Raw genomic sequence first — 25,128 nt, 5'->3', positions numbered from 1 at the left:
CAAGTCTTTGCTGTTGTGAATAGTGCCACAATAAACATAAGTGTGCGTATGTCTTTATAGCAGCATGATTTATAATCCTTTGGGTATATACCCAGTAATGGGATGGCTGGGTCAAATGGTATTTCTAGTTCTAGATCCCTGAGGAATCGCCACACTGACTTCCACAATAGTTGAACTAGTTTACAGTCCCACCAACAGTGTAAAAGTGTTCCTATTTCTCCGCATCCTCTCCAGCACCTGTTGTTTCCTGACTTTTTAATGATGGCCATTCTAACTGACATGAGATGGTATCTCATTGTGGTTTTGATTTGCATTTCTGTGATGGCCAGTGATGATGAGCGTTTTTTCATGTGTCTTTTGAAGAAGTTGAATCTCTGAATAGACCAATAACAGGCTCTGAAATTGAGGCAACAATTAATACCTTACCAACCAAGAAAAGTCCAGGACCAGATGGATTCATAGCCAAATTCTACCAGAGGTACAAGGAGGAGCTGGTACCATTCCTTCTGAAACTATTCCAATCAATAGAAAAAGAGGGAATCCTCCCTAACTCATTTTATGAGGCCAGCATCATCCTGATACCAAAGCCTGGCAGAGACACAACAAAAAAAAGAGAATTTTAGACCAATATCCCTGATGAACATTGATGCAAAAATCCTCAATAAAATACTCGCAAACCGAATCCAGCAGCACATCAAAAAGCTCATCCACCATGATCAAGTAGGCTTAATCCGTGGGATGCAAGGCTGGTTCAACATACGAAAATCAATAAACGTAATCCAGCATATAAACAGAACCAATGACAAAAACCACATGATTATCTCAATAGATGCACAAAAGGCCTTTGACAAAATTCAACAACCCTTCATGCTAAAAACTCTCAATAAAGTAGGTATTGATGGGATGTATCTCAAAATAATAAGAGCTATCTATGACAGACCCACAGCCAATATCATACTGAATGGGCAAAAACTGGAAGCATTCCCTTTGAAAACTGGCACAAGACAGGGATGCCCTCTCTCACCACTCCTATTCAACATAGTGTTGGAAGTTCTGGCCAGGGCAATCAGGCAGGACAAGGAAATAAAGGGTATTCAAGTAGGAAAAGACCCTGTTTGCAGATGACATGATTGTATATCTAGAAAACCCCACCATCTCAGCCCAAAATCTCCTTAAGCTGATAAGTAACTTCAGCAAAGTCTCAGGATACAAAATCAATGTACAAAAATCACAAGCATTCTTATACACCAATAACAGACAAACAGCCAAATCATGAGTGAACTCCCATTCACAATTGCTTCAAATACCTAGGAATCCAACTTACAAGGGATGTGAAGGACCTCTTCAAGGAGAACTACAAACCACTGCTCAATGAAATAAAAGAAGATACAAACAAATGGAAGAACATTCCATGCTCATGGGTTGGAAGAATCAATATCGTGAAAATGGCCATACTGCCCAAGGTAATTTATAGATTCAATGCCATCCCCATCAAGCTACCAATGACTTTCTTCACAGAATTGGAAAAAACTACTTTAAAGTTCATATGGAACCAAAAAAGAGCCCGCATTGCCAAGCCAATCCTAAGCCCAAAGAATAAAGCTGGAGGCATCACAAAACCTGACTTCAAACTATACTACAAGGCTACAGTAACCAAAACAGCATGGTACTGGTACCAAAACAGAGATAGACCAATGGAACAGAACAGAGCCCTCAGAAATAATGCCACACATCTATAACTATCTGATCTTTGGCGAACCTGACAAAAACAAGCAATGGGGAAAGGATTCCCTATTTAATAAATGGTGCTGGGAAAACTGGCTATCCATATGTAGAAAGCTGAAACTGAATCCCTTCCTTACACCTTATACAAAAATTAATTCAAGATGGATTAAAGACTTAAATGTTAGACCTAAAACCATAAAAACCCTAGAAGAAAACCTAGGCAATACCATTCAGGACATAGACATGGGCAAGGACTTCATGTCTAAAACACCAAAAGCAATGGCAACAAAAGCCAAAATTGACAAATGGGGTGTAGTTAAACTAAAGAGCTTCTGCACAGCAAAAGAAACTACCATCAGAGTGAACAGGCAACCTACAGAATGGGAGAAAACTTTTGCAATCTACTCATCTGACAAAGGGCTAATATCCAGAATCTACAATGAACTCAAACAAATTTACAAGAAAAAAACAACCCCATCAACAAGTGGGTGAAGGATATAAACAGACACTTCTCAAAAGAAGACATTTATGCAGCTAAATTTTTATTTTTTAAAATATCTTTTAGATTCAGGGGTACATGTGCAGGTTTGTTACATAGATATATCGTGTGATTCTGAGGTTTGAGGAGTGATTGATCCCTCACCCAGGTACTGAGCATAGTACCCAATAGTATATCAATCTTGACCCCTCTCTTCCTCCTCCTTGTAGTAGTCCCCAGTGTCTATTATTGCCATTCCCATCTGTGACCATGAGTACCTAAGGTTTAGTTTCCACTTACTTATAAGTGGGAACATGTGGTATTTGATTTTCTGTTCCTGTGTTAATTTGCTTAGGATAATGGTCTCCAGCTGCATCCATGTTGCTGCAAAGAACATAATTTCATTATTTTTGTGGCTGCATAGTATTATATGGTGTGTATTTATCACATTTTCTTAATCCAGGCCACCATTGGTGGCACCTAGGTTGATTCCATGTCTTTGCTATTGTGAATACTGCTCCAGTGAACATATGAGTATATGTGTCTTTTTGGTAAAACAATTTACTTTCTTGTGGATATATACTCAGTAATGTGGTTGCTGGGTTGAATGGTAGTTCTGTTTTAAGTTCTTTGAGAAATCTCCAAACTGTTTTCCACAGCTGAACTAACTTACAATCCCACCAATAGTGTATAAGCCTTTCCTGTTCTCTGCAGCCTTATCAGCATTTTTTGTTTTTTGACTTTTTAGTAATAGCCATTCTGAGTGGGGTGAGATGGTATCTCATTTTGGTATTGATTTATATTTTCTGATGATTAGTGATGTGGAGCATTTTTCATGTTTATTGGCCACTAGTATGTCTTCTTTTGAGAAGTATCTATTCATGTCTGCTGCTCATTTTCTTTTCTTTTTTTGAGACGGAGTCTCGCTCTGTCACCAGGCTGGAGTGCAGTGGTGCAATCTCTTCTCACTGCAACCTCCATCTCCTGGATTCAAGCAATTCTCCTGCCTCAGCTCCTGAGTGGCTGGGACTACAGGCGTGTGCCACCATGCACAGCTAATTTTTGTATGTTTAGTAGAGACGGGGTTTCACCGTGTTGGCCAGGATGGTCTCAATCTCTTGACCTCGTGCTCTGCCTGCCTTGACCTCCCAAAGTGCTGGGATTACAGGCGTGAGCCACCGCACCTGGCCTGCTGCCCATTTTTTAATTGGGTTGTTTTTTGCTTGTTCAGTTGTTTAAGTTCCTTATAGAATCTGGATATTAGACCTTGGTCAGATATATAGTTTGTGAATGTTTTCTCACAGTCTATAGGTTGGCTGTTTACTCTGTTGATAGTTTCTTTTGCTGTGCCAAAGCTCTTCAGTATAATTAGTTCCCACTTGTCAATTTTTGTTTTTGGTGCAATTGCTTTTGAGAACTTAGTCATAAATTCTTTCCCAAGGCCAGTGTCTAGAATGGTGTGTCCTAGGTTTTCTTCTAGGATTCTTATAGTTTGTAGTCTTACCTTTAAATATTAATCCATCTTGAGTTAATTTTTATATATGTTGAAAGTTAGGGGGTAAAGTTTCATTCTTCTTCATATGGCTAGCCAGCTATTTAAGCACCATTTATTGAATAGGGAGTCCTTTCTCCACTGCTTATTTTTGTTGACTCTTTCAAAGAGCAGATGGGTATAGGTGTGCACCTTTATTTCTGGGCTCCCTATTTTGTTCCATTAGTCTGTGTGCCTGTTTTTGTACACATACCATGCTGTGTTGGATATGATAGCCTTATAATATACTTTGAAGTTGGCTAATGTATTGCTTCTGGCTTTGTTCTTTTTGCTTAGAATTTCTTTGGCTATTCAGGCTCTTGTGGTTCCATGTGAATTTTAGAATGATTTTTTCCAGTTCTGTGAAAAATGATGTTGGTAGTTTGATAGGAATAGTGTTGAATTTGTAGGTTGCTTTGGGCAGTATGAACATTTTAATGATACTGATTTTTCAAATCCATGAGCATGGAATATTTTTCTGTTTGTGTCATCTGTGATTTCTTTCAGTAGTATTTTGTAGTTCTCCTTGTACAGATCTTTCACCTCCATGGTTAGATGAATTCCTAGGTATTTTGTTTTTGTTTGTGGCTATTGTGAATGGGATTGCATTCTTGATTTGGCTCTCAGCTTGAACTTTATTGGGGTATAGAAACGTTACCGATTTTTGTACATTGATTTTATATCCTGAAACTTTACTGAAGTCATTTATCAGCTCCAGGAGTCTTTTGGTGGGGTCTTTGAGGTTTTCTAGGTATAGAATCATATTGCCAGTGAAGAGGGATTGTTTGACTTCTTCTTTTCCTATTTGGATACCTTTTATTTCTTTCTCTTGCCTGATCGCTCTGTCTAGGACTTCCAATTAATTTATATTTAAATTAATGTGTCAGACTCTCCCACAAATGTGTTGGAAAAATTCATTGGGATCTAAATGTTCAGTGTTATCACTGTTTCTTTCTCTTCTTAATGTTTCTTTCTCTTAAATATGGCTTTAATGCTTGCCTACACAATATTTTCCAGAAAATGTAAAATCTTTTGGACAGGTCTGATTTTCTCCCTATTTGAATTATGTTACAATGAATGTACTTATGCATATATCTGGTTTCTTCGAATTTTAATTTTTGTATGATAATGGCCCATGTGTAGGTTTACTGGGCCAAAGAAGATGAGTTTTCATAGGCATTGATAAATATTGGCACATAGTGTTACTGTTTTTGTAACCATTGGCAATATTAATACATTCCACTTTGGCCACTCTTTAGCAGCATTGAATTGGCTCATATGATTTGCTAATTGGTGTAGTAAAGAGTAATAAGTCATTATTTTATGTATACCTGATAATATTTCAACTACTCTTTTAATTTTGATTGTCAAAGTACTTGGAGAAAATATTTTGGTTGCCATTTCAGAGCATTAAGATAGGGTGGCAAGAAGTCGTATAGGATATGCAGGCATAAAAAAGAATGGAATCATGTCCTTTGTAGCAACATAGATGGAGCTGGACTCCATAATCCTTTAATCCTAAACAAATCAACACAGGAACAGAAAACCAAATACCACGTGTTCTCACTTATAAGTGGGAGCTAAACATTGAGCACACGTGGACATAAACATGGCAACAATAGACACTCTAGACCTCTAGATGGGGAGAGAAGAAAGGGGAGCATGAATTTAAAAACTAACTATTGGGCACTATGCTCACTACCTTGGTGCAATATGCCCATATAACAAACCTGCACATATACCCCCTGTATCTAAAATAAAAGTTGAAAAATACAAAAAATAAAGTTTAAAAAATGCGATGTAGAAAATAAGTATCTTTTAAAAATCTTCCTGAATAAGTTTGTGTTGACAAAATATGCAAGCAAGTGCAGTATACAATTCTACAAATAGGAGATATGTGTGTTACTGTGTTGTGCTATGTGTGTTTGCATGCTTGAAAGGCCACTACATATATATAGTCTCTCTATATATATATCATATATAATATGGTAAACATAGATATAATAATAGACTTTACATATAATTTGTGGAACTTTATGTAATCATTTTTCTCCTCATCTAACTATATAGAAATCCCTTTTTGTGATCTAGATTTCAATGTCTTTCTCTTGTTCTCCCCACAGTGTCCTCCTAGAGCACATTTTTTTCTCTAACTTCTTGGCATTTCTCAGCTGCGCCTTTCTTATTTATTTATTTATTTATTCATTCATTCATTCATTCATTCATTCATTTATTTGCTTCTCTCATCCCTCAGCTGTCCATTTTCACCTGCCCTTTCCGTGGCTTCTTCTGCTCTTAAAAATGTCTTTATTATCAACACCTAGCACTCTGCCCTTTATCATTGTTCCATTCTATAAATATCCCAGCAAGACTAGAAATCCACAATGTGCAGGTTTGTTACATATGTATCCATGTGCCATGTTGATTTCCTGCACCCATTAACTCGTCATTTAGCATTAGGTGTATCTCCTAATGCTGTCCCTCCCCCCTCCCCCCACCCCACAACAGTCCCCGGAGCGTGCACATGTACCCTAAAACCCTAAAGTATAATAAAAAAAAAAAAAAAAAAAAGAAAGCAAATTTAGGGGAGCAAGAGGAAAATTGTCAAATCACTGGCTTTCCAGATAAGACAACTCTCAGGTTTAGTAAGGTACAAAATGTGGAATGATCAACTCTGTCAAAATTCAACTAGAATGTTTTGGACATTTGAATAAAATTGGCAGATTTAATTATGCTTTTTATTTTCAAATTGGTTTTTGAGACTCAAGGCAAACATTTGAAATGTCAAGGACTTAAGCTATTTGTTAACCAATTTACAAATAGGAGCATATATATCTTACTTTGCAAAGAGTCACCTAATATGCTTTTTAAAAAGATAATTGATTTGTAAATATATATTCTTTTCTCCAAAACAACAACAAAAAAAAAAAAGACTAGAAATCCAGAATGGTTTAACCATCCTGAGATATTTCTCAGAAAAATCTAAGAAACCTTTTCTGAAATTCAAACATTAAAATACATACCACCTCACAGACATCACTATTTTTGGTTGATGCATGTAACAGACTAGTGTGTTTCCCACCGATGGCTGGTAGAAAAAGTAGATGTATCAGTCCACTGAACATAGGTAGTGAAGTACAAAATTAGACTTCCTGACTTTACAGCCCTCAACTCTCCATGAATGATTTGTACATCTGTCTCTGTCATCATTGCCTTGGGCTTCAGACTACAGGATTGAGAGGGAGTGAGGCCTGGAAACACAGGAGTAACTTGAGAAAGATTGTGTGATGCCCAGGTGTGCATGTGTACAGGCATATGGCTAAGTGGAGATCTGATTAAATTAAAAGACAATCATCTATAAATTTGATGGATCTCATTTTGGAATTATTTGAATTTGTATTTTGCAGTAAAATTGCTCATGCTTGTTCAATCCAAATGTATCTAGGATGTCTTTGGCTGAAATTATTCAAATGAATATTTGATACCATGTGGTTCACACAAATTGATAGTACATCAGGAAAATAAAATGTTATGTAATATGTTTGCCTTGCTCATAGATATGTGATTAAACTTGAATATAAATAGTTGTAATCACATGGTTTAAGTGAGTCTTGCATAAATATCTAAGAATGTTGTAAAACATTGAGCAGTATGAGTTAATCTAGTTTAGGAGTTTAGCTCTCAATTGTATAACTTGTTCAGGAAATGGTTAATATTTAGCATATTCTTTTTTGATTAGGTAATTGGAGATGCAATTTTTGCCTATACAAAATATGAACGAATTAACTGGGTAAGGGATTGGCCTGGACAGACTGTTCTCTGTGTATCCCAAATCTTTTGGACAAAAGAAGTACAAACAGCTATTCCAATGGGGATAAAGGTAAGCTTTTATTAACCCTCAGGTTTTTTTTAAGCATTTTTTCAATAGTATTATTGCCAGAATACACTTATTTTAAAAACTAAAATAAATACAGTTCACTTAAAAATCTACTTTATGCTGCAAGCCAAATTACAGATTTTTTAAATAAAAATTGCACATAACAAATATGTGGGAAAAATTTATACCAATAATTTCAAAATTTATGTTTAAATCATGTTTATTCACAATATATAAAAGTCAATGATACTTGAACCTCAATCTTGTTTTTATATACATTTTATGCCTTTAAAAATAGAGTGATAGTGGGACTAAGAAAGTGATAATGGGACTCGTAAAGATTAGCAGGAAATAAAGTAACAGTATTCTCTTTTATACCTTGAGTAAAACTACCCTATATAGATAAGGCTCCAGTTGACTTACTGTGACTGTTTTTATTTCTAATGTATTGATTTTGAATACATAATAATTGTGAATGTTTAAATGATGCCTAGTATTAAATATGTAAATATTCTAATATTGGATATATTAATTTAATATTAGTTAGATTGTAACTGTTAATGAAAAACTAAAATTACATTCATTGCAGCAGTTCTATCATTGAGATAGGATTTTAAGCGAGTCAACTTTCAGTTGACTGAGGGGTCAGCTGGAACCTAGCAAATATAGATCTGCAGTTTAAAATCATGATTGTTAAATATGTTTTGACATGGAATTTGAAATGTCTTTAACTTTAAGGTATTGTTGAACAGGGGTTTGAGAAGGATGCATGTTCTCTGTAGACAGATTCCAAAGAGTCAGGGACTGAGTGGCACATGTTTAATTCACTCCAACTTACCAACAGGTCACCTACTTCTCCTCTACAAGAAGGAATAGGGTGTAGAACAGGAAGTCAAGGGTTTTCAGGAAAAGGTCTTTCTACATGAAAAGCAGGGCATTGGGGCATAAGAGTATCCCTAATAGCAGTAAGCCCCTGAGTTTACTTTTGGGCCTTTGGGTGTCTCTCCCCATGTGTATTTTTCCTTTTTCCTCAGTGACTCCAGAGAATTCATTTTGTCTTTCTACTTTTAAGCTGCCACTCACCAACCACCGCACTCAGAGGGATTTCTCCAAGGTGGGCCACCAGGGACGTGCAGCCTCCTGGGATCTCCCTGCTTGTGGTTGAACATGGGTGGGACAGAAGTTTATTTTTTGCTACTGAAGAAGAAAATTAATAGCAAATTAACCATGTAAATAATAGAAATGAAATAGTGTTTAGGCACCAAACCTTTGAAAACTGATCTTTCTTAAAAATAATAATAAAAAAAGATGAAGTATTTCAGGAAACAAGAAAGGTGCCCCTTGGGGAAACAACTTGCAGTCCTCATCTCTGTCTTTTAAACTTTTTCTCATTCTTGGGAACCTTCATTTTTAGTTTCATTGCTGCCACTTAGCAATGGCTGTAACAGAGTGAAATAAACTCCTTGGTGCACAGTTTTATTAAATGTTTTTAAAGTAGAAAAAGCAGCCACTGGAGCATGTTGGTACGTCTCTTAAGCACAGTGTTTTTCGTTGACTATAATTTTTTGTCTTTTTTAACTTACTCATTAGATTTACCTACCAGAAAAGAGAAGCAAGCCTGGTCTTCAGAACTGGCTTTAGCTTATTATAAACTGATATGTTCAGTGTTTTGTTTATTAGCATTTTTATATTTCAAGAAGCACAAACCCCTTTCAGAAAGCTTATGTGAGAGGACTAGAGGGGCTCATAGGATCTAAACAGGAGCAGTCGGAATCAGGACCTCAAGGCTGTATTGTGCTGTGATCTCTCTCTTGCTCTCTCTCTCTCTCTGTCTCTTTTTTTTTTTTTTTTTTTTTTTTGAGACGAAGTCTCGCTCTGTCACCCAGGCTGGAGTGCAGTGGCATGATCTTGGCTCACTGCAACCTCCACCTCCCAGGTTCAAGCTATTCTCCTGCCTCAGCCTCCCGAGTAGCTGGGATCACAGGCACATGCCACCACACCCAACTAACTTTTTATATTTTTGCTAGAGATGGGGTTTCACCATGTTGGCCAGGCTAGTCTCAAACTCCTGACTTCAAGTGATCCGCCCGCCTTGGCCTCCCAAAGTGCTGGGATTATAGACCACCACACCCAGCTGTGGTCTGTCTTTTGTTGTTGCTTTCTGTCTCTATTGGCTCTGGTAGGCTTTATTCTGTAGAGCAGAAGACAGCTTGTAGTTACTTTAGATTGGCATATCCACAGCCTACCAAGCCTAGTGAAGAGCACTTTTTCTTTCAATCTATATAGCATTCCCCAGGAAGAACTATGATTGGCTCTGGTTTAGTCACACATCCCCTCCTTCATATTCCCATGGAGAGTGGGCAATATGATTGACAGCTCCAACAAAACCACAGAGAATAGAGAAGAAATAGAAAAGGAAAGGATAGTGAGTAGACACAAATTACATATATCCGTTATACGTGGCCTGATTGGTCTTGTTTACCTAGTATCTCTGTAGTCAGAAAAACAAATTATTTTTAAATTGTGTTACATGGAAAGTTGTGATCAAAATGCAGAAAATAATCTGTATATATACTGGTTCAGAATGTTTTGTTCAAAATAATTTTGATCACATTGGAAAATCGTATCTTATTTTCTTTTCTTTCAGGCTCTTGAGCAATACTTGGAAACATGTAACAGACAAATTGATGATATTGTCACTTTGGTGCGTGGCAAATTGTCCAAGCAGAATCGCGTAACTCTGGGAGCACTTGTGGTACTGGATGTCCATGCTAGAGATGTCCTCTCATCACTTGTAAAAAAAAATATTAGTGATGACTCTGACTTTGAATGGTTAAGTCAGCTTAGGTACTATTGGCAAGTAAGTGATATCACTGAATGTTATATTACACAGCAATTTCAGCTCATAGTTTTAAATTTGTGCTTGCTTGCTCACATAGGAAATAGTAGCAGTAATCTGGGATCTTTTGCTGATGGCAGACTATACCCAAATAAGCATTTCTTTATATTGAAGATTAAGCTGCTGGTAACTGTATCATCTGTATTGATATCTGTATCCTTATCTATATACAAATGTATAGTTATATATAAACATATATACATATATAGATACACGAAAATCATGAGTAATTATCAAAAATTACTCATTTTAAATGAGTTGCTAGGCTTGCTCAATCTGCAAAATGTTGGGACTAGTCAGTTTAAAAAATTGTGTTTTTAGGTTCTTGATGCATCTAAAGGATGTATGAATCAAACTGTTTCAGTCTGATTTAGTCATTAAAGTTTCTTCTCATTGCTGGGCATGGTGACTCATGCCTGTAATCCTGGCACTTTGGGAGGCCAAGGCAGGCAGATCACTTGAGGTCAGGAGTTCAAGACCAGCCTGGCCAACATGGTGAAACCCCATCTCTACTAAAAATACAAAAATTAGCTGGGCACGTGGTGGGGTGTGCTTGTAGCCCCAGCTACTTGAGGACTGAGGTGGGAGAATTGCTTGGATCCCAGGAGGCAGAGGTTGCAGTGAGCTGAGATTGCGCCACTGCACTCCAGCCTGGGTGACAGAGTGAGACCCTGTCTCAGAAAAAAAAAAAAAATTCCTCTAATTGATCAGTTGAAGAAGCCAGAAACATGGTTTTTACCAGGGCATCCAGGTGGTTGGTGATGGTAGTCATGATGGGGAATGCAAGCAGGGCAGGAACAGTTAGTAAAGTGGGCAAGATAGGGCCTGTTGGGTGTGGGCAGAGACAGGTGCATAGTTTTCATCATATAGGCTTTTGTGGAAGTCTTGGGAGGTATGGGGTGGGAGGAGAGAAAAAGTGAGAACTAGCGTCCTGGGAAAGAAATTGAGGGGCAGTGTATTTAGTACTGAGCTAGAAGCTCAGATGGCGGAATCATTTCAGATGCCAGATCCTCCTGTTATCAGATGTATAACCTCGGGGAAGTTACTTATTCTCTTTAAGCATCAATTACTTCATCTGTTAAATGATGAGTAATATGTACTCTATTATTAACACAAAATGATTAAAAATATGGAAGAGGTAAGGGACAAATACTAAAATATTTTATGGGAAAAATTAAAGCCAGTGACTTCAGTTATTCATCCATGGAAACTAGATATTTAATTCTGCCGTGGAATCAAATGACACCTGAAAAGTGAACTTTAAAGATGTGTATATTATGGTTATTGCGTATTAAAGCGCTTGAGATTTCATATTATTTACAATTTTGTTGTTTAACTTCATTTTATCTGATTTATCCTAGGAAAATCATTTAGAAACAAAAATGATCAATGCTGGTTTGCGATATGGATATGAATATCTGGGTAATTCCCCGAGGCTGGTTATTACACCACTCACGGATAGATGTTACAGGTAAACCCTTTAATTTAAGGATCTATTGGAAATAACTTTCACTGACCCATATACCACTATCTATTTAAAAATACCAAATTGTCTTCCATACTGTTAATTTAGCCTGTGTTATTTTTTCTTAGACCCTTAATTTTCCTCTCAGGTTTGTCTTCATTTTCTCTTTCTCTGCTGGCTTCCTCCTCTCAATACTAGGGCTCTAAGTATTAGTAGGTGTCACTTGTTGTTGACACTGTCCATCCCTCCTTTCTTCCTGAAACTTTCTGACTTTTCCTTGGATCATTTGAGTCATTTTATTGTTCCCTTGAAACACTGAATTTTCTTTTTAAAATTGATATTTTTATTATTTCATTAGGTTTATGGGGAACAGGTGGTGTTTGGTTACCTGGATAAGTTCTTTAGTGGTGATTTCTGAGATTCTGGTGCACTCATCACCTGAGCAATGTCCACTGTACCCAATGTGTAGTCTTTTATCCCGCACCCCACTCCCACCCTTCTCCCCAAGTCCCTAAAGTCCATTGTGCATTATTAGGCCTTGTGTCCTCATAGCTTAGCTCCTCAGTTGCAAATTGTGCTACTATAAACATTTGTGTGCAAGTGTCTTTTCCATACAATGACTTCCTTTTCCTCTGGGTAGATACCCAGGAATGGGATTGCTTGATCAAATGGTAGATCTACTTTTAGTTCTTTAAGGAATCTCCACATTGTTTTCCATACTGATTGTAGTAGTTTACATTCCTGCCAATGATGTAAAAGTGTTCCACTTTCACCACATCCATGCCAACATCTATTTTTTTAATTTTAAAATTATGACCATTCTTGCAGGAATAAAGTGGTATCACATTGTGGTTTTGATTTGCATTTCCCTGATCATTAGTGACATTGAGCATTTTTTCATATGTTTGTTGGCCATTTGTATATCTTCTTTTGAGAATTGCCGATTCATGTCCTTAACCCACTTTTTGTGGGATTAGTTGTTTTTTTCTTGCAGATTTGAGTTCCTCGTAGATTCTGGATATTCTTTGTCAGATGCATACTTTGCAAATATTTTCTCCCACTCTGTGGGTTGTCTGTTTACTCTGCTGATTATTTCTTTTGCTGTGCAGAAGCTTTGTAGTTTAATTAAGTCCCATCTATTTATCTTTGTTTTTGTTGCATTTGCTTTTGGGTTCCTGGTCATGAACTCTTTGCCTAAGCCAATGTCTAGAAGGATTTTTCCATTGTTATCTTACAGAATTTTTATGGTTTCAGGTCTCAGATTTAAGTCTTTGATCCATCTTGAGTTGATTTTTATATAAGGTGAGAGCTGAGGATCCAGTTTCATTCTTCTACATATGGCTTGCCAGTTATCCCAGCACATTTGTTGAATAGTGTGTCCTTTCCCCACTTTACGTTTTTGCTGGCTTTGTTGAAGATCAGTTGGCTGAAAGTATTTGGCTTTATTTCTCGGTTCTCTGTTCTGTTCCATTGGTCTATGTGCCTATTTTTATACTAGTACCATGCTGTTTTGGTAACTATAGCCTTATAGTGTAGTTTGAAGTTGGGTAATGTGATACCTCCAGATTTGTTCTTTTTGCTTACTTTTGCTTTGGCTAGGCAGGCTCTTTTTTGCTTCCATATGAATTTTAGGATTTTTTTTCTGGTTCTGTGAAGTATGACCATGGCATTTTGACGTGGGAATTGCATTGAATCTGTAGATTGCTTTTGGCAGTATGGTCATTATCACAATATTGATCCATGAGAATGGACTAGAAACACTGAGTTTTCGAGAGTTCTGTTTTCATGTAGTGATTTGTCTCATGCCTTGTGGTTTTCTGAATATTCTCATCCAGTGCCATGTTTTAATGGCCTACATCTTGAAGACCCCATATCTGTACCTCTGGCCAAGGTCTCTCCTATAAGCTTGCTATACACAAGCCTACTTGATATTTCCATTTGATATCTCATAGATACTTACATTTACATTTCTTCTAAAAGCAAATATACCATTTTACCTCCCAAATTCACTCAGCCTCCCCTAGTCCCATCTCAGGAAATGACAGTGGCTATTTATCAACCCAGTCATCTCTATAAATACCTAGCTTTGTCCTCAACTCTTTCTCAGTTCTTCACATGTAGGCACACAGTAAGCCCTACTGATTTAATTGAATTAAATGTATTTATTTAATTCTCTTCCTTTAAAAAAGTAGACTTTTTGGCCTGGTATGGTGGCTCATGCCTGTGATCCCAGCACTTTGGGAGGATGAGGTGGATGGATCATTTGAGCCCAGGAATTTGAGACCAGTCTGGCCAATATGGTGAAAACCCATCTCTACTAAAAATATAAAAATTAGCTGGGTGGGGTGGTGTGGGTCTGTAGTCCCAGCTACTCAGGAGGCTGAGGTAGAAGAATCACTTGAACCCAGGAGGTGGAGGCTGCAGTGAGCCAAGATTGTGCCACTGCATTCCAGCCTGGGTGACAGAGCAAGACTATGTTTAAAAAAGAAAAAGACTTTTTAAAGAGTAATTTTAGATTTACAGAAAACTTATGCAGAAAGTACAGAGAATTCCTAGCCTCTCTCTATCCCACCAAGTTTCTCCCATTAACATCTTTTTTTTTTTTTTTTTAAGACAAAGTCGCTCTGTCGCCAAGCTGCGTGATCTCAGCTCACTGCAACCTCCGACTCCCTGGTTCAAGTGATTCTCCTGCCTCAGCCTCCCGAGTAGCTAGGATTACAGGCATGCACCACCACACCCAGCTAATTTTTGTATTTTTTAGTAGAGACGGAGTTTCACCATGTTGGCCAGGATGGTCTTGATCTCCTGACCTCGTGATCTGCCTGCCTTGGGCTCCCAAAGTGCTGGGATTACACACTTGAACCACTGCGCCTGGCCCAAAATCTTTCATTAGTGTGGTACATTTGTTATAATTGATAAACCAATATTGATACATGCCTGTTAACTAAAGTCCAGAATTTATACAATTTATATCAGGGTCCACTGTGTTGTAGAGTTCTGTGGGTTCTGACAAATGCATAATGTCATATATCCACTACTAAAGAATAATTTTACTGCCCTAAAAATGCCCCCGTGCTCCACATATAATTTCCTCCTCCCCTCCCGCAGAACCCCTGTCGACCACTGACCATTTTTGTCATATATATATATTCCAAAGTGTCATATAGTATGTGAAATTATATGTACTGTCTCTTTTCACTTAGCAATATGCATTTAAAGTTCCTCCATGTCTTTTTGCAGCTTGATAACACATTTATTTTTATTGACGAATAATACTCTATTATATGGGTGTAACACAATTTATCCATTCACCTGTTGAAGGACATTTTGGTTGCTTCCAAGTTTCAGTGATTATAAATAAAGCTGCTGCAAATATTCTTTTGCAGGTTTTTGGGTGGACATATGTTTTAAACTCATTTGGGTAAATAACTAGGAGCATGATTGCTGAATCATGCACTAAGCCTATGTTTAGCTTTGTGAGAAACTGCTAGATTGTTTCCCAAAGTGGCTGTACTTTGGAACTCCATTTGCATTGCCACCAGCAATGAATGAGAGTTTCTATTGTTCCACATCTTGCCAGCATTTGGTGTTGTTAATGCTTTTGATTTTAGTCATTCTAATAGATGTGTAGTGGCATCTCATTTTGCTTTATTTTGCGATTCCCTAATGATATATGATGTTGAGCATCTTTTCACATGCTTATTTTTATATGGATATCTCTTTTGGTGAGGTGTTTGTTCAGATCTTTTGTCCATTTTGTAATTGGGTTGTTTATTTTTCTTTTGTTAAGTTTTAAGTGTTCTTTGTATATTTTGAATACCTGATACGTGTTTCTGCAAATATTTCCTTCCAGTATGTAACTTGTGTTTGTATTGTCTAAATACTATCTTTTGACTGAGTGCAGTGGCTCACACCTCTAATTCCAGCACTTTGGGAGGCCAAGGGAGGAGGATCACTTGACACCAAGAATTCAAGACCAACCTGGGCAACATAGCAAAACTCCCATCTCTACAAAAAATTTAAAACAAACAAACAAACAAAAAATGGCCAAGCATGGTGGTGCATACCTTTAGTCCTAGCTACATTGAAGGCTGAGGCAGGAGGATCACTTGAGCCCAGGAGTTGAGGCTGTAGTGAGCCATGATAAAGCCACCATGTTACTGGTGGCAAATCCATGTAGGTCTGAAGCAACCTCAATTCTTGCCTCCTCAGAAGAAAGAATTTGACAGAAGGGCATAAGGCAGAAGGAGAGACTGAGGCAAGTTTTAGAACAGGAGTAAAAGTTTATTAAAAAGCTCTAAAGCAGAAACAAAACGAAGGAAAGTACACTTGGAAGAGGGCCAAGTGGACAACTTGAAAGACAAGTGCACGGTTTGACCTTTTGACTTGACATGCTTCTGTGGTCTTGTGTTCTTTCTCCTGTGATTCTTTCCTTAGGGTGGGCTGTCCACCTGTGCAGTGGCCTGCCAGCACTTAGGAGGGGAGCACGTGCAGTGTGTTTACTGGAGTTGTACCCATGCTCACCTGAGGTATGCTTCCCTTACCAGCTGAATGTCCCTAGGAGATCATATACCTGTCACACTCTGCCATTTGCCTCTCTTAGTGTGCATTTGTGAGCCTGCTTGCCCAACTCCTGAGATCTTATTGGGAAGTTGCTGATCACCAGCTTCAGATGTTTCTTTTTTCTTTTTTTTTTTTTTTTGAGATGGAGTCTCACTTTGTCACCCAGACTGGAGTGCAGTGATGCAATCTTTTTTTTTTTTTTTTTGAGACGGCATCTCGCTCTGTTGCCCAGGCTGGAGTGCAGTGGCGTGATCTCAGCTCACTGCAAGCTCTGCCTCCTGGGTTCACGGCATTCTCCTGACTCAGCCTCCTGAGTAGTTGGAACTACAGGCACCCGCCACCACGCCTGGCTAATTTTTTGTATTTTGTTTAGTAGAGACAGGGTTTCACCACGTTAGCCAGGATGGTCTTGATCTCCTGACCTCGTGGTCCGCCCGCCTCCGCCTCCCAAAGTGCTGGGATTACAGGCATGAGCCACCACGCCCAGCCGACGCAATCTTGACTCGCTGCAAACTTCATCTCTAGGCTTCAAATGACTCTCCTGCCTCAGCCTCCTGAGTAGCTAGGACTACAGGCATGCACCACGATGCTCAGCTAATTTTTGTATTTTTAGTAGAGATGGGGTTTCAGCATTTTGGCCAGGCTGGTCTCAAACTTCTGGCCCCAAGTGATCCACCCACTTCAGCCTCCCAAAGTGCTGGGATTACAGGTGTGGGCCACTGTGCCCAGCCAGGTGTTTCTGTTTATTGTGAGTCTGCCTTTCCCTGGAGTTGACTATGACCAGTTATTATTTTAGAGAGACCGTTAACAACTGCGTGACCATCGCCTGACGGTCGCCTGATATTCCTGGTGGGGTGGGGGTTGGGGGGGTGGGAGGAGCCCTCTCCTGCCCTACTTATGTCTGACTAACTACCTACTGTAACAAGCACACTCCAGCCAGGGTGACAGAGTGAGACCTTGTCTCAAAAAAAAGAAAAGAAATAGTGTCTTTCACAGATAATTTTTACCTTTATGAGTCCAATTTTTCAAGTTTTCTTTCATGAATCATGCTTTTTGGCATCATATCTAAAAAGTCATCATCAAACCCAGCATCACCTACATTTTCTTTGATGATGTCTTATAGAAGTTGTGTAGTTTTAAGTTTTACATTTAAGTCTGTGATCCATTTTGAATTAATTTTGTGTCTAGATTCACTTTTTCCAGTTGTTTCACCACCATTTGTTGAAAAGACTATCTGTTCTCCATAAAATTGCCCTTGCTCCTTTGTCAAAGATCTGACTTTATTTTAGAAATGTTTCTTAAATATGTGTTAGGAATTTGGAATCTACATTTTTCTTCCTTTCAGAGCACCTAAAGAGCTAAAGTAATGGAAAATAAACTATTAGTTTATAAGTGGCTGAGCAATTATCCAATCCTCAATTCAGAGCTCTCATGTACAATCTGGATTGAAGAATGTAGCCTAGCTTGAAGATGACTAATTATTTCCTGCTCCTTGAAGCTAAACATGCGTGCTTTCCATGTGGCTGAAGAACTGAATCCAAGAGAAAGAATAGTGGATCTAATTCATCCAGTTGCAGATGGGGAATGAGAGCCACACACTGACTCTAACCACTACTTAAACAGGGTCTCATTTATGTCAGGATTTGACCTCCTAAGTACAATATGGATTGAGTGAGAAATTAGAAATTTTGATATAAGTTTCCTTCATATGGCTGATAGTCAATAAGAGAGGAAGGGTAGAAAGATTCTGCTCAACACTCTTTTCTTCTCGTTGGCTCTAATAGCACCGTTCTATTAGCTACTTAAATAACTTCCCACTTTTTTAAGTTCTAATATAGTATATGAGGTGCAATATAATCTGTCTGTTGGACTCAATATTCCGGTGACACCAAACTCTTATGCATACCATTCTACTTCTTCACTCACTACCTGTGCACACAGTCTCTTGTTTTCCTGGCAAGTTCTCCCTTTCTTTTGTTCCTCAATAAATACAACTAACTCCTACTTAATCCTTTTGAACATCACCTTTTACAGGTAGCCTTTCTCTGACATTCCCTACATTACGAATCTCTCCTCAGTGATTCTCATCACACCGTGTATCTTCTTCTGTCGTAGCACTCGTCATAATGGATTGAAAATATATTTGATATATCTGATATTCTTTATTGTAGTCTTTTCATGGACAAAGATTGTGCCCTATTTTTCTCTCTGCCCCCAGCACCAACTTGTTTCCTGGCATAAAGCAGGCATTTAATAAAATGTATTGAATATCCACAAACTGAAAAGCAGTTTTAAATTATATTGTTTCCTGGAGAATGATTAGAATTGTAGATGTTTTGGCCAGGTATGGTGGCTTACGCCTGGAATCCCAGCACTTTGGGAGACCGAGGCGTGCGGATCACCTGAGGTTAGGAGTTTGAGACCAGCCTAGCCAACATGGTGAAACCCTGTCTCTACTAAAAATACAGAAATTAATGGGACATGGTGGTATGTGCCTGTAATCCCGGCTATTTGGGAGGCTGAGACAGGAGAATGACTTAAGCTCAGGAGGCAGAGGTTGCAGTGAGCCAAGATTTTGCCACCGCACTCCAGTCTGGGTAACAGAGCAAGACTCTGTCTCAAAAAAAATAAATAATAAAATAAAATGATGTTTTTCAGATAGAGGATAGTGCTTAATGTATGAGTCTTCCTCATTGGCCTGGTAGGACTATTATTTATGGAGCATCAAATGAATCAGGGCAAGTGGTTCAGAATTAAGGCCAAGAACAATGCAGTTGTACTGGAATCTTCTTTGATATCATGCCAATTGTATGGCACAGGGGCAGGCCCAATCACTTGAAGAACTGATACAGGATCTAACACTAGTGCAATTGCTTACAGCTATACCCTGTACCCAGTTGAAGTCTTTATAGATTTTACAATATAGGAATCCCTTTACAGTTAGCATTACATGTGTATATCTACCAAGTAACTGTGAGAAAAAATAATTCTTAAATTTTATCCATCAATCCAAGAAGCATTTTTGATTAGCTACTATATACCACATACTTTAGTAGTGCTCTTGATAGAGAAAAGATATAGAGTTTCTATATTTAAACATTTTTCAGTCAGATGGGAAAGGCAGTTTAAAAAACAATTACAATACCGTGTACTGAGTGAAATATTAGAGGTAAACATTAGGTGCTACAAATATATTAATCCAGAGGGGAATGGAAGTTCATGGGGGAATGCTCTGAGAAGGAAATTGTTAATAAAAGATCTGGGGCTGGGCGCGGTGGCTCACGCCTGTAATCTCAGCACTTTGAGAGGCCAAGGTGGGCAGATCACGAGGTCAGGAGATTGAGACCAGCCTGGCCAACATGGTGAAACCCCGTTTCTACTAAAAATACAAAAACTTACTGGGCATGGTGGTGGGCACCTATAATCCCAGCTACTCAGGAGGCTGAGGCAGGAGAATCGCTTGAACCCGGAAGGCGGAGGGTTGCAGTGAGCTGAGATTGTGCCACTGCACTCCAGCCTGGACGACAGAGTGAGACTTCGTCTCAAAACAAAAAACAAACAACAACAACAACAACAAAAACATCTGGATGGAGATCTTGTATTAGGAGATCTAATATTGAAGGATAAGGAGATTTAGCCAAATGAAAATGAAGAGGGGCTGGCTCTGTATTCTTTGAGTAGCAAGTATAACACCCTTACATTTCATGTGATTCATAAACTATTTAGACTTATTTAAATCATCTTGTTTTGTGCTTTATATGAAAATGAAGAGGGGCTGGCTCTGTATTCTTTGACTAGCAAGTGTAACACATTTACGTTTAATGTGATTCATAAACTATTTGGACTTACTCAAATCATCTTATTTTGTGCTTTATATTCTCCAAGTTTAACATTTTGTTTTGCTTTGTTTTTCTTGTGTCCTATCTTTTAGTAAGCGATTGAGTTTTCTTTATTCATTTATATGAATATAACATGGGATATGATATGGGCTATGATATAGGATGCTGTTTCTATTCTCTTAAAGGTTATCTTACATTTAGTAAAAGAATGCCTATTTTGCTTAATAAAGCCTAAAGTTAATAAATATCTCTATTCTCTTTCTGAATAATAAAATGTCTTTAACTACTTTAACTCCAGGTTCCTATCTCTTATATTCCAAATACTAAATTAAACTTTGTTTTTAAATTTTTTTTTTTTTTTTTTTTTTTGAGACGGAGTCTCGCTTTTTCACCCAGGCTGGAGTGCAGTGGCTCAATCTCGGCTCACTGCAAGCTCCGCCTCCTGGGTTCACGCCATTCTCCTGCCTCAGCCTCTCCGAGTAGCTGGGACTACAGGCGCCCGCCACCACGCCCGGCTAATTTTTTGTATTTTTATTAGAGACGGGGTTTCACCGTGGTCTCGATCTCCTGACCTCGTGATCCGCCCGCCTCGGCCTCCCAAAGTGCTGGGATTACAAGCGTGAGCCACCGTGCCCCAGAAAATTAGTCACTTTAACTAGTTTATTGAATAAACCAGTTTTAGGATGCAAGCAGAAAGCAATTTTATTCTTTCTTATTACTGTTTTTTTAAAGTTGCTCTATTAAATAAATATTTCTCATTCCTGAATGAAATCCAGGGTAGATGCCCTAGCTTTTCTGGTCACTCTAAAATATTAATCATAAGTGTCATTTTTTAAAATAATAAAGGTCTACTTACATCTAATATCAAAATTAATAATAGCTCCTATCCAATTTAAAGCTTCCTTCTCCCTTAGCTCAAGCCTGCCTCAGGCTGACAGCCTGAATTTGGAAAATAGATGTGGTCAATTTTTTAGCTATTTTTATCCCTATCCTTGGTTTCATCCCTCAATAGCTTATCTTTTGCTTCTCCCAGTATTGGAGGTTGAAGGGGAGAAAACAGAAAGAAGTAGGTTTATATGTGACAAGTGTCTTGCGTGACAACTATCTCTTGGCTGTATAGTGATGTCTTGTGATGGCACAAGCCCAGATGTGCCAGATCTTCCAAGGGATGTTTATGCGGGTTCCTTAAAGCCCCTCCAGTGACTGGGTTCTCCCACCTGTGGAAAATGCCTTCTTGGGCTGGCCACAGGTGGCTTTTGCTTCAGCTGCTGAGGCTCACCACACACAGACCCTCTTTTGGGGATTTTCTCCTGTTTCAGATGGGCCTTCTGCATAGGGTCCCATTCAGTGTGACTCAAATCTGGCTCTTGGGATCTGGACCTGGCCAGGTGATAGACACACATTTGTTTTGCCAGCTGTGGGAACACATCTATTTCTTTTCTCCCATTCTGCCATCAGGAGAAGCTCCAGGCATCTTTTCACCTTGAAATGTTTTCGGTTGTGAGTCAGCACTCAAGTTTCTGTGCTCTAGAAAATCCAGGGGGCAGATGGTGTGTCGAGCTTTCTGAGTAGTCTCAAAGGCCCCTCAGTTAGCTTGGGAGAGGGAAAAGTGCTGCTCTTTCTTCCACCATACAGAGAGAGGTAAAAAACACAACACACCAATGATTCTTTCCAAAGAAGTCCTCACTCCTGATCACTCACTTACGGTCTTCTTACCTAATTTTTATATGCCCTGATGATAGCTAATGTTCCAAACCAACTTCACCATCTATAAGATAAGATGAGGTGGTACTTATTGTTCTCAGCTTGGGGCTTTAGTCAAAATTCCAAGAAAGAACCCTGTTAAATAAAGTGTTACATATTTTTTACTATTAATATACAGTTGTACCAAAAATTTTTACCATTTTCTTTACTCACCAGTGCTGCTTGCTTTGCCTTACTTTTGGTTTAATTTTCTTCCCCTTACTAGGCAATGTCTTCTAGTAATTGTTCCAGGGAGGCTCTGCAAGTAATGAGCTCTGTCAGTCTTTGTCTAAAAATGCTTCTTTGTGTGTCTTTGCTCAATTATTAAATGACAGATTAGCTAGGTATAGTAGTGTAGATGAACAGTAGTTTTCCCTCAGCCCTTAAAACTCATTATTCTCCTGGCATCCATTGCTACTGCTGGTAAGTCCCTGTTATTCTTATTCTTTTGTAGGTAATTTTCTTTTCTCTGTTACAGTTTTTAAGATTTCTCTTTATTGTTGATGCTTGCTGTAAAGTTACTAGATGTAGATTAGTTTTTATTTATCCTGTTTGGGCCTTTTTCCATTCATGTTTTTCTTGAATTCTGAAAAATTATCAGCCATTGCTGTTTAAATTTTGCTTCTTCCCCATTTTCTTCCTTCTATGTCTCAACTTTTCTTACATTCAATCTGTGTATCTCTTTGAGTAATTTTCAGTGCATAATTTTCTGTTTCCTTATGTTTATTTTGCTATTTAACTTGTTCACTGAGTTTTTAAATTATATTTTTATTGCTAGAGTTTCAAATTGTCTCATTTATAAAATTGGCTTCTGTTTTTCTCTCACAATTTTTTGGTGTCTATTGCTTTGTATTTAAAATCTCATTTAACAGACCAGCAGGATACCATAGAGAGTAGGACGCCATTTATATAATAACACTGTTTGTTCATCCGCTTTTGCCACAGCAAGTCTGACTCCTAACTCTTATCTCTCTCTCGTGTTTGAACTGTGAGCTCATTTTAGTAGTGATAGTTTCCCCCTGCAGTCTTGCATGTTGTCACCCGCGGAGGTGTCCGTAAGGAGCAGTTTCATATTTATCTCTGAGGAGGACTCTAGAGTTTTTTCTGGTTCAGAACAAAATGTTAATTTATCATTTTGGATTAATGTGCCCATGACTAGTAGAATTTTGGGCCTCTTTTTCCCTGCACGAACGATACAAGCTTTTCATCAGGCCTGCATGAAGGGTGGGCTTCCTTGTCTCTTCCATAATTGACTCTTCTTTGTCTCTCTCCAGTAGGTTGCTGGAGTGATTTTAGTTTCCATTCAGAGACCAGACAGCCTTTTAAGACTTCTAGATTTATATAGGTGAATCCATTCCAGCTCCCCACATTGCTCACTTCTGAGGGTTTATTTTCTGTTTCTATCTGAGCATAAATATACTCATTTATTTATATACTGATCCCGAAACAATCTTTTAGTGTCTAATTCTCTGGCTTTGCATTTCCTCTTCATTGGTAATTTTCTTTTCATTCTTTCAAAAATGGCCATGTATTTTAAATTATTATTTGTTTTCTTTTCTGTAACATTTCCATATGCTTATAGTTGGGGAATTGGGGGCTTCAAGGTCAGATGAATTCTTCATGTTGGCCAGAAATCAACATTAAATTTCAAAAGTGAATTTGTTCTCAATGTGACATATATATAGCTATTCAGAAATAAAATATAATAACAGACAAAGTAATGAACTCTCAGATTTTCAGAGGTTACTGGGAAGGAAGAAGTTATCAAAGAAGAAGTTGGAGGTTTGGTTCTCAATTTAACCTTTTTCTCTTCTTGGCATGTGAGTGGAAAAAAATCACATTGTTCTACAAAGAATGTCTATTTCATATGTTTCAGAACCTTATTTGGAGCCCTTCATTTGCACCTTGGAGGAGCGCCTGAGGGTCCAGCTGGCACTGGGAAGACTGAAACTACCAAGGATTTGGCAAAAGCTGTAGCCAAACAATGTGTTGTTTTCAACTGCTCGGATGGGTTGGATTATTTGGCTTTGGGAAAATTCTTTAAGGTTTGAATTAACTCCTCATTTCTTTACAACAGGATAACTGATCAGAGATGGTTATTTATGATGCAACATAATTGAATACAAGTAAAATATTTACTGTAGCTTAAATAAAAGTAAAAATTGAAGCACTATCTCAATAATTCTTAAAGGAAATAAGGTTATAGCAAAACCCTATTTGCAGAGAATCTCTACTTCCCTCTCTAGTCCCTACTGTAACAAGTCATTATTACTGGTTGGAATAAGTGGTGTCCCTTAAATACATTGGAGCAGAGAAGAGTTTGAGAACGATTGCATCGTGTAAAGGTTGTGGGATTCTAAAGACATCTTTAACCTGCAGATCTTGTTATTGAGAAGTTATTTTGAGTCAGTAACTTACTTTTATAGACATATTCTAATCAATCACTTCAGTGAACTTGAAATCTTAAGTTTTATTATTTGTTTTTATTTTTAAAAATTTATTTTTATTTATACATTATAGATGTACATATTTTCAGGTTACATGTGATAATTTAATAATTTGTAAAGATCAAATCAGTGTATTACTTTTTTTTTTTGTTCTAAGTTAGATTCTTACTCTTGTCGGTCCATGAGCTTCAAAAGGTAGAATTAGAGATACCAAGTCCCTGCCTATAAACATCTGATCATTTTAGCAGCTTGTGGCTATTGCCTGTTATTCCTTAAAATGTTAGGTGACACAACTGAACACAAAATGATCCATTTGAAATTATATATTTATGTTTTTCTGTAATTTTTCAAAGCACATTTTATTTTATTTTTATTTCCAATTTTTATTTTAGGTTCCAGGGGTACAGGTGCAGGTTTGTTACATGGGTAGATTGTGTGTTGCAAGAGTTTATCTGGTGTACAGATAATTTTGTCACCCAGATAATGATCATAATAGCCAATAGGTAGTTTTTCAATCCTCACTCTCCTCCCACCCTCCACCCCCAAATAGGCCCCAGTGTT

The 25,128-nt window shown here is 38.0% G+C and overlaps 1 protein-coding gene across 1 annotated transcript in view; it reads left to right on the top strand.

Annotated features, from left to right (window-relative positions):
• Positions 1-25,128, top strand: part of DNAH7 (dynein axonemal heavy chain 7) — a 380,869-nt gene that overhangs the window by 178,242 nt on the left and 177,499 nt on the right. The window contains exons 24-27 of the mRNA XM_055290080.2: positions 7,474-7,614; positions 10,259-10,471; positions 11,872-11,981; positions 23,997-24,165. Of these exons, the coding sequence (XP_055146055.1) occupies positions 7,474-7,614; positions 10,259-10,471; positions 11,872-11,981; positions 23,997-24,165 (633 nt within the window). The remainder of the gene's footprint in view (positions 1-7,473; positions 7,615-10,258; positions 10,472-11,871; positions 11,982-23,996; positions 24,166-25,128) is intronic.

The sequence above is a fragment of the Symphalangus syndactylus genome, chromosome 8 (genome assembly GCF_028878055.3).
Source record: "Symphalangus syndactylus isolate Jambi chromosome 8, NHGRI_mSymSyn1-v2.1_pri, whole genome shotgun sequence".
In the NCBI taxonomy this organism is placed as follows: Eukaryota; Metazoa; Chordata; class Mammalia; order Primates; family Hylobatidae; genus Symphalangus; species Symphalangus syndactylus.
Note: the sequence above shows the minus strand (reverse complement) of the source record. Positions and strands in the feature narration are given on the sequence as shown.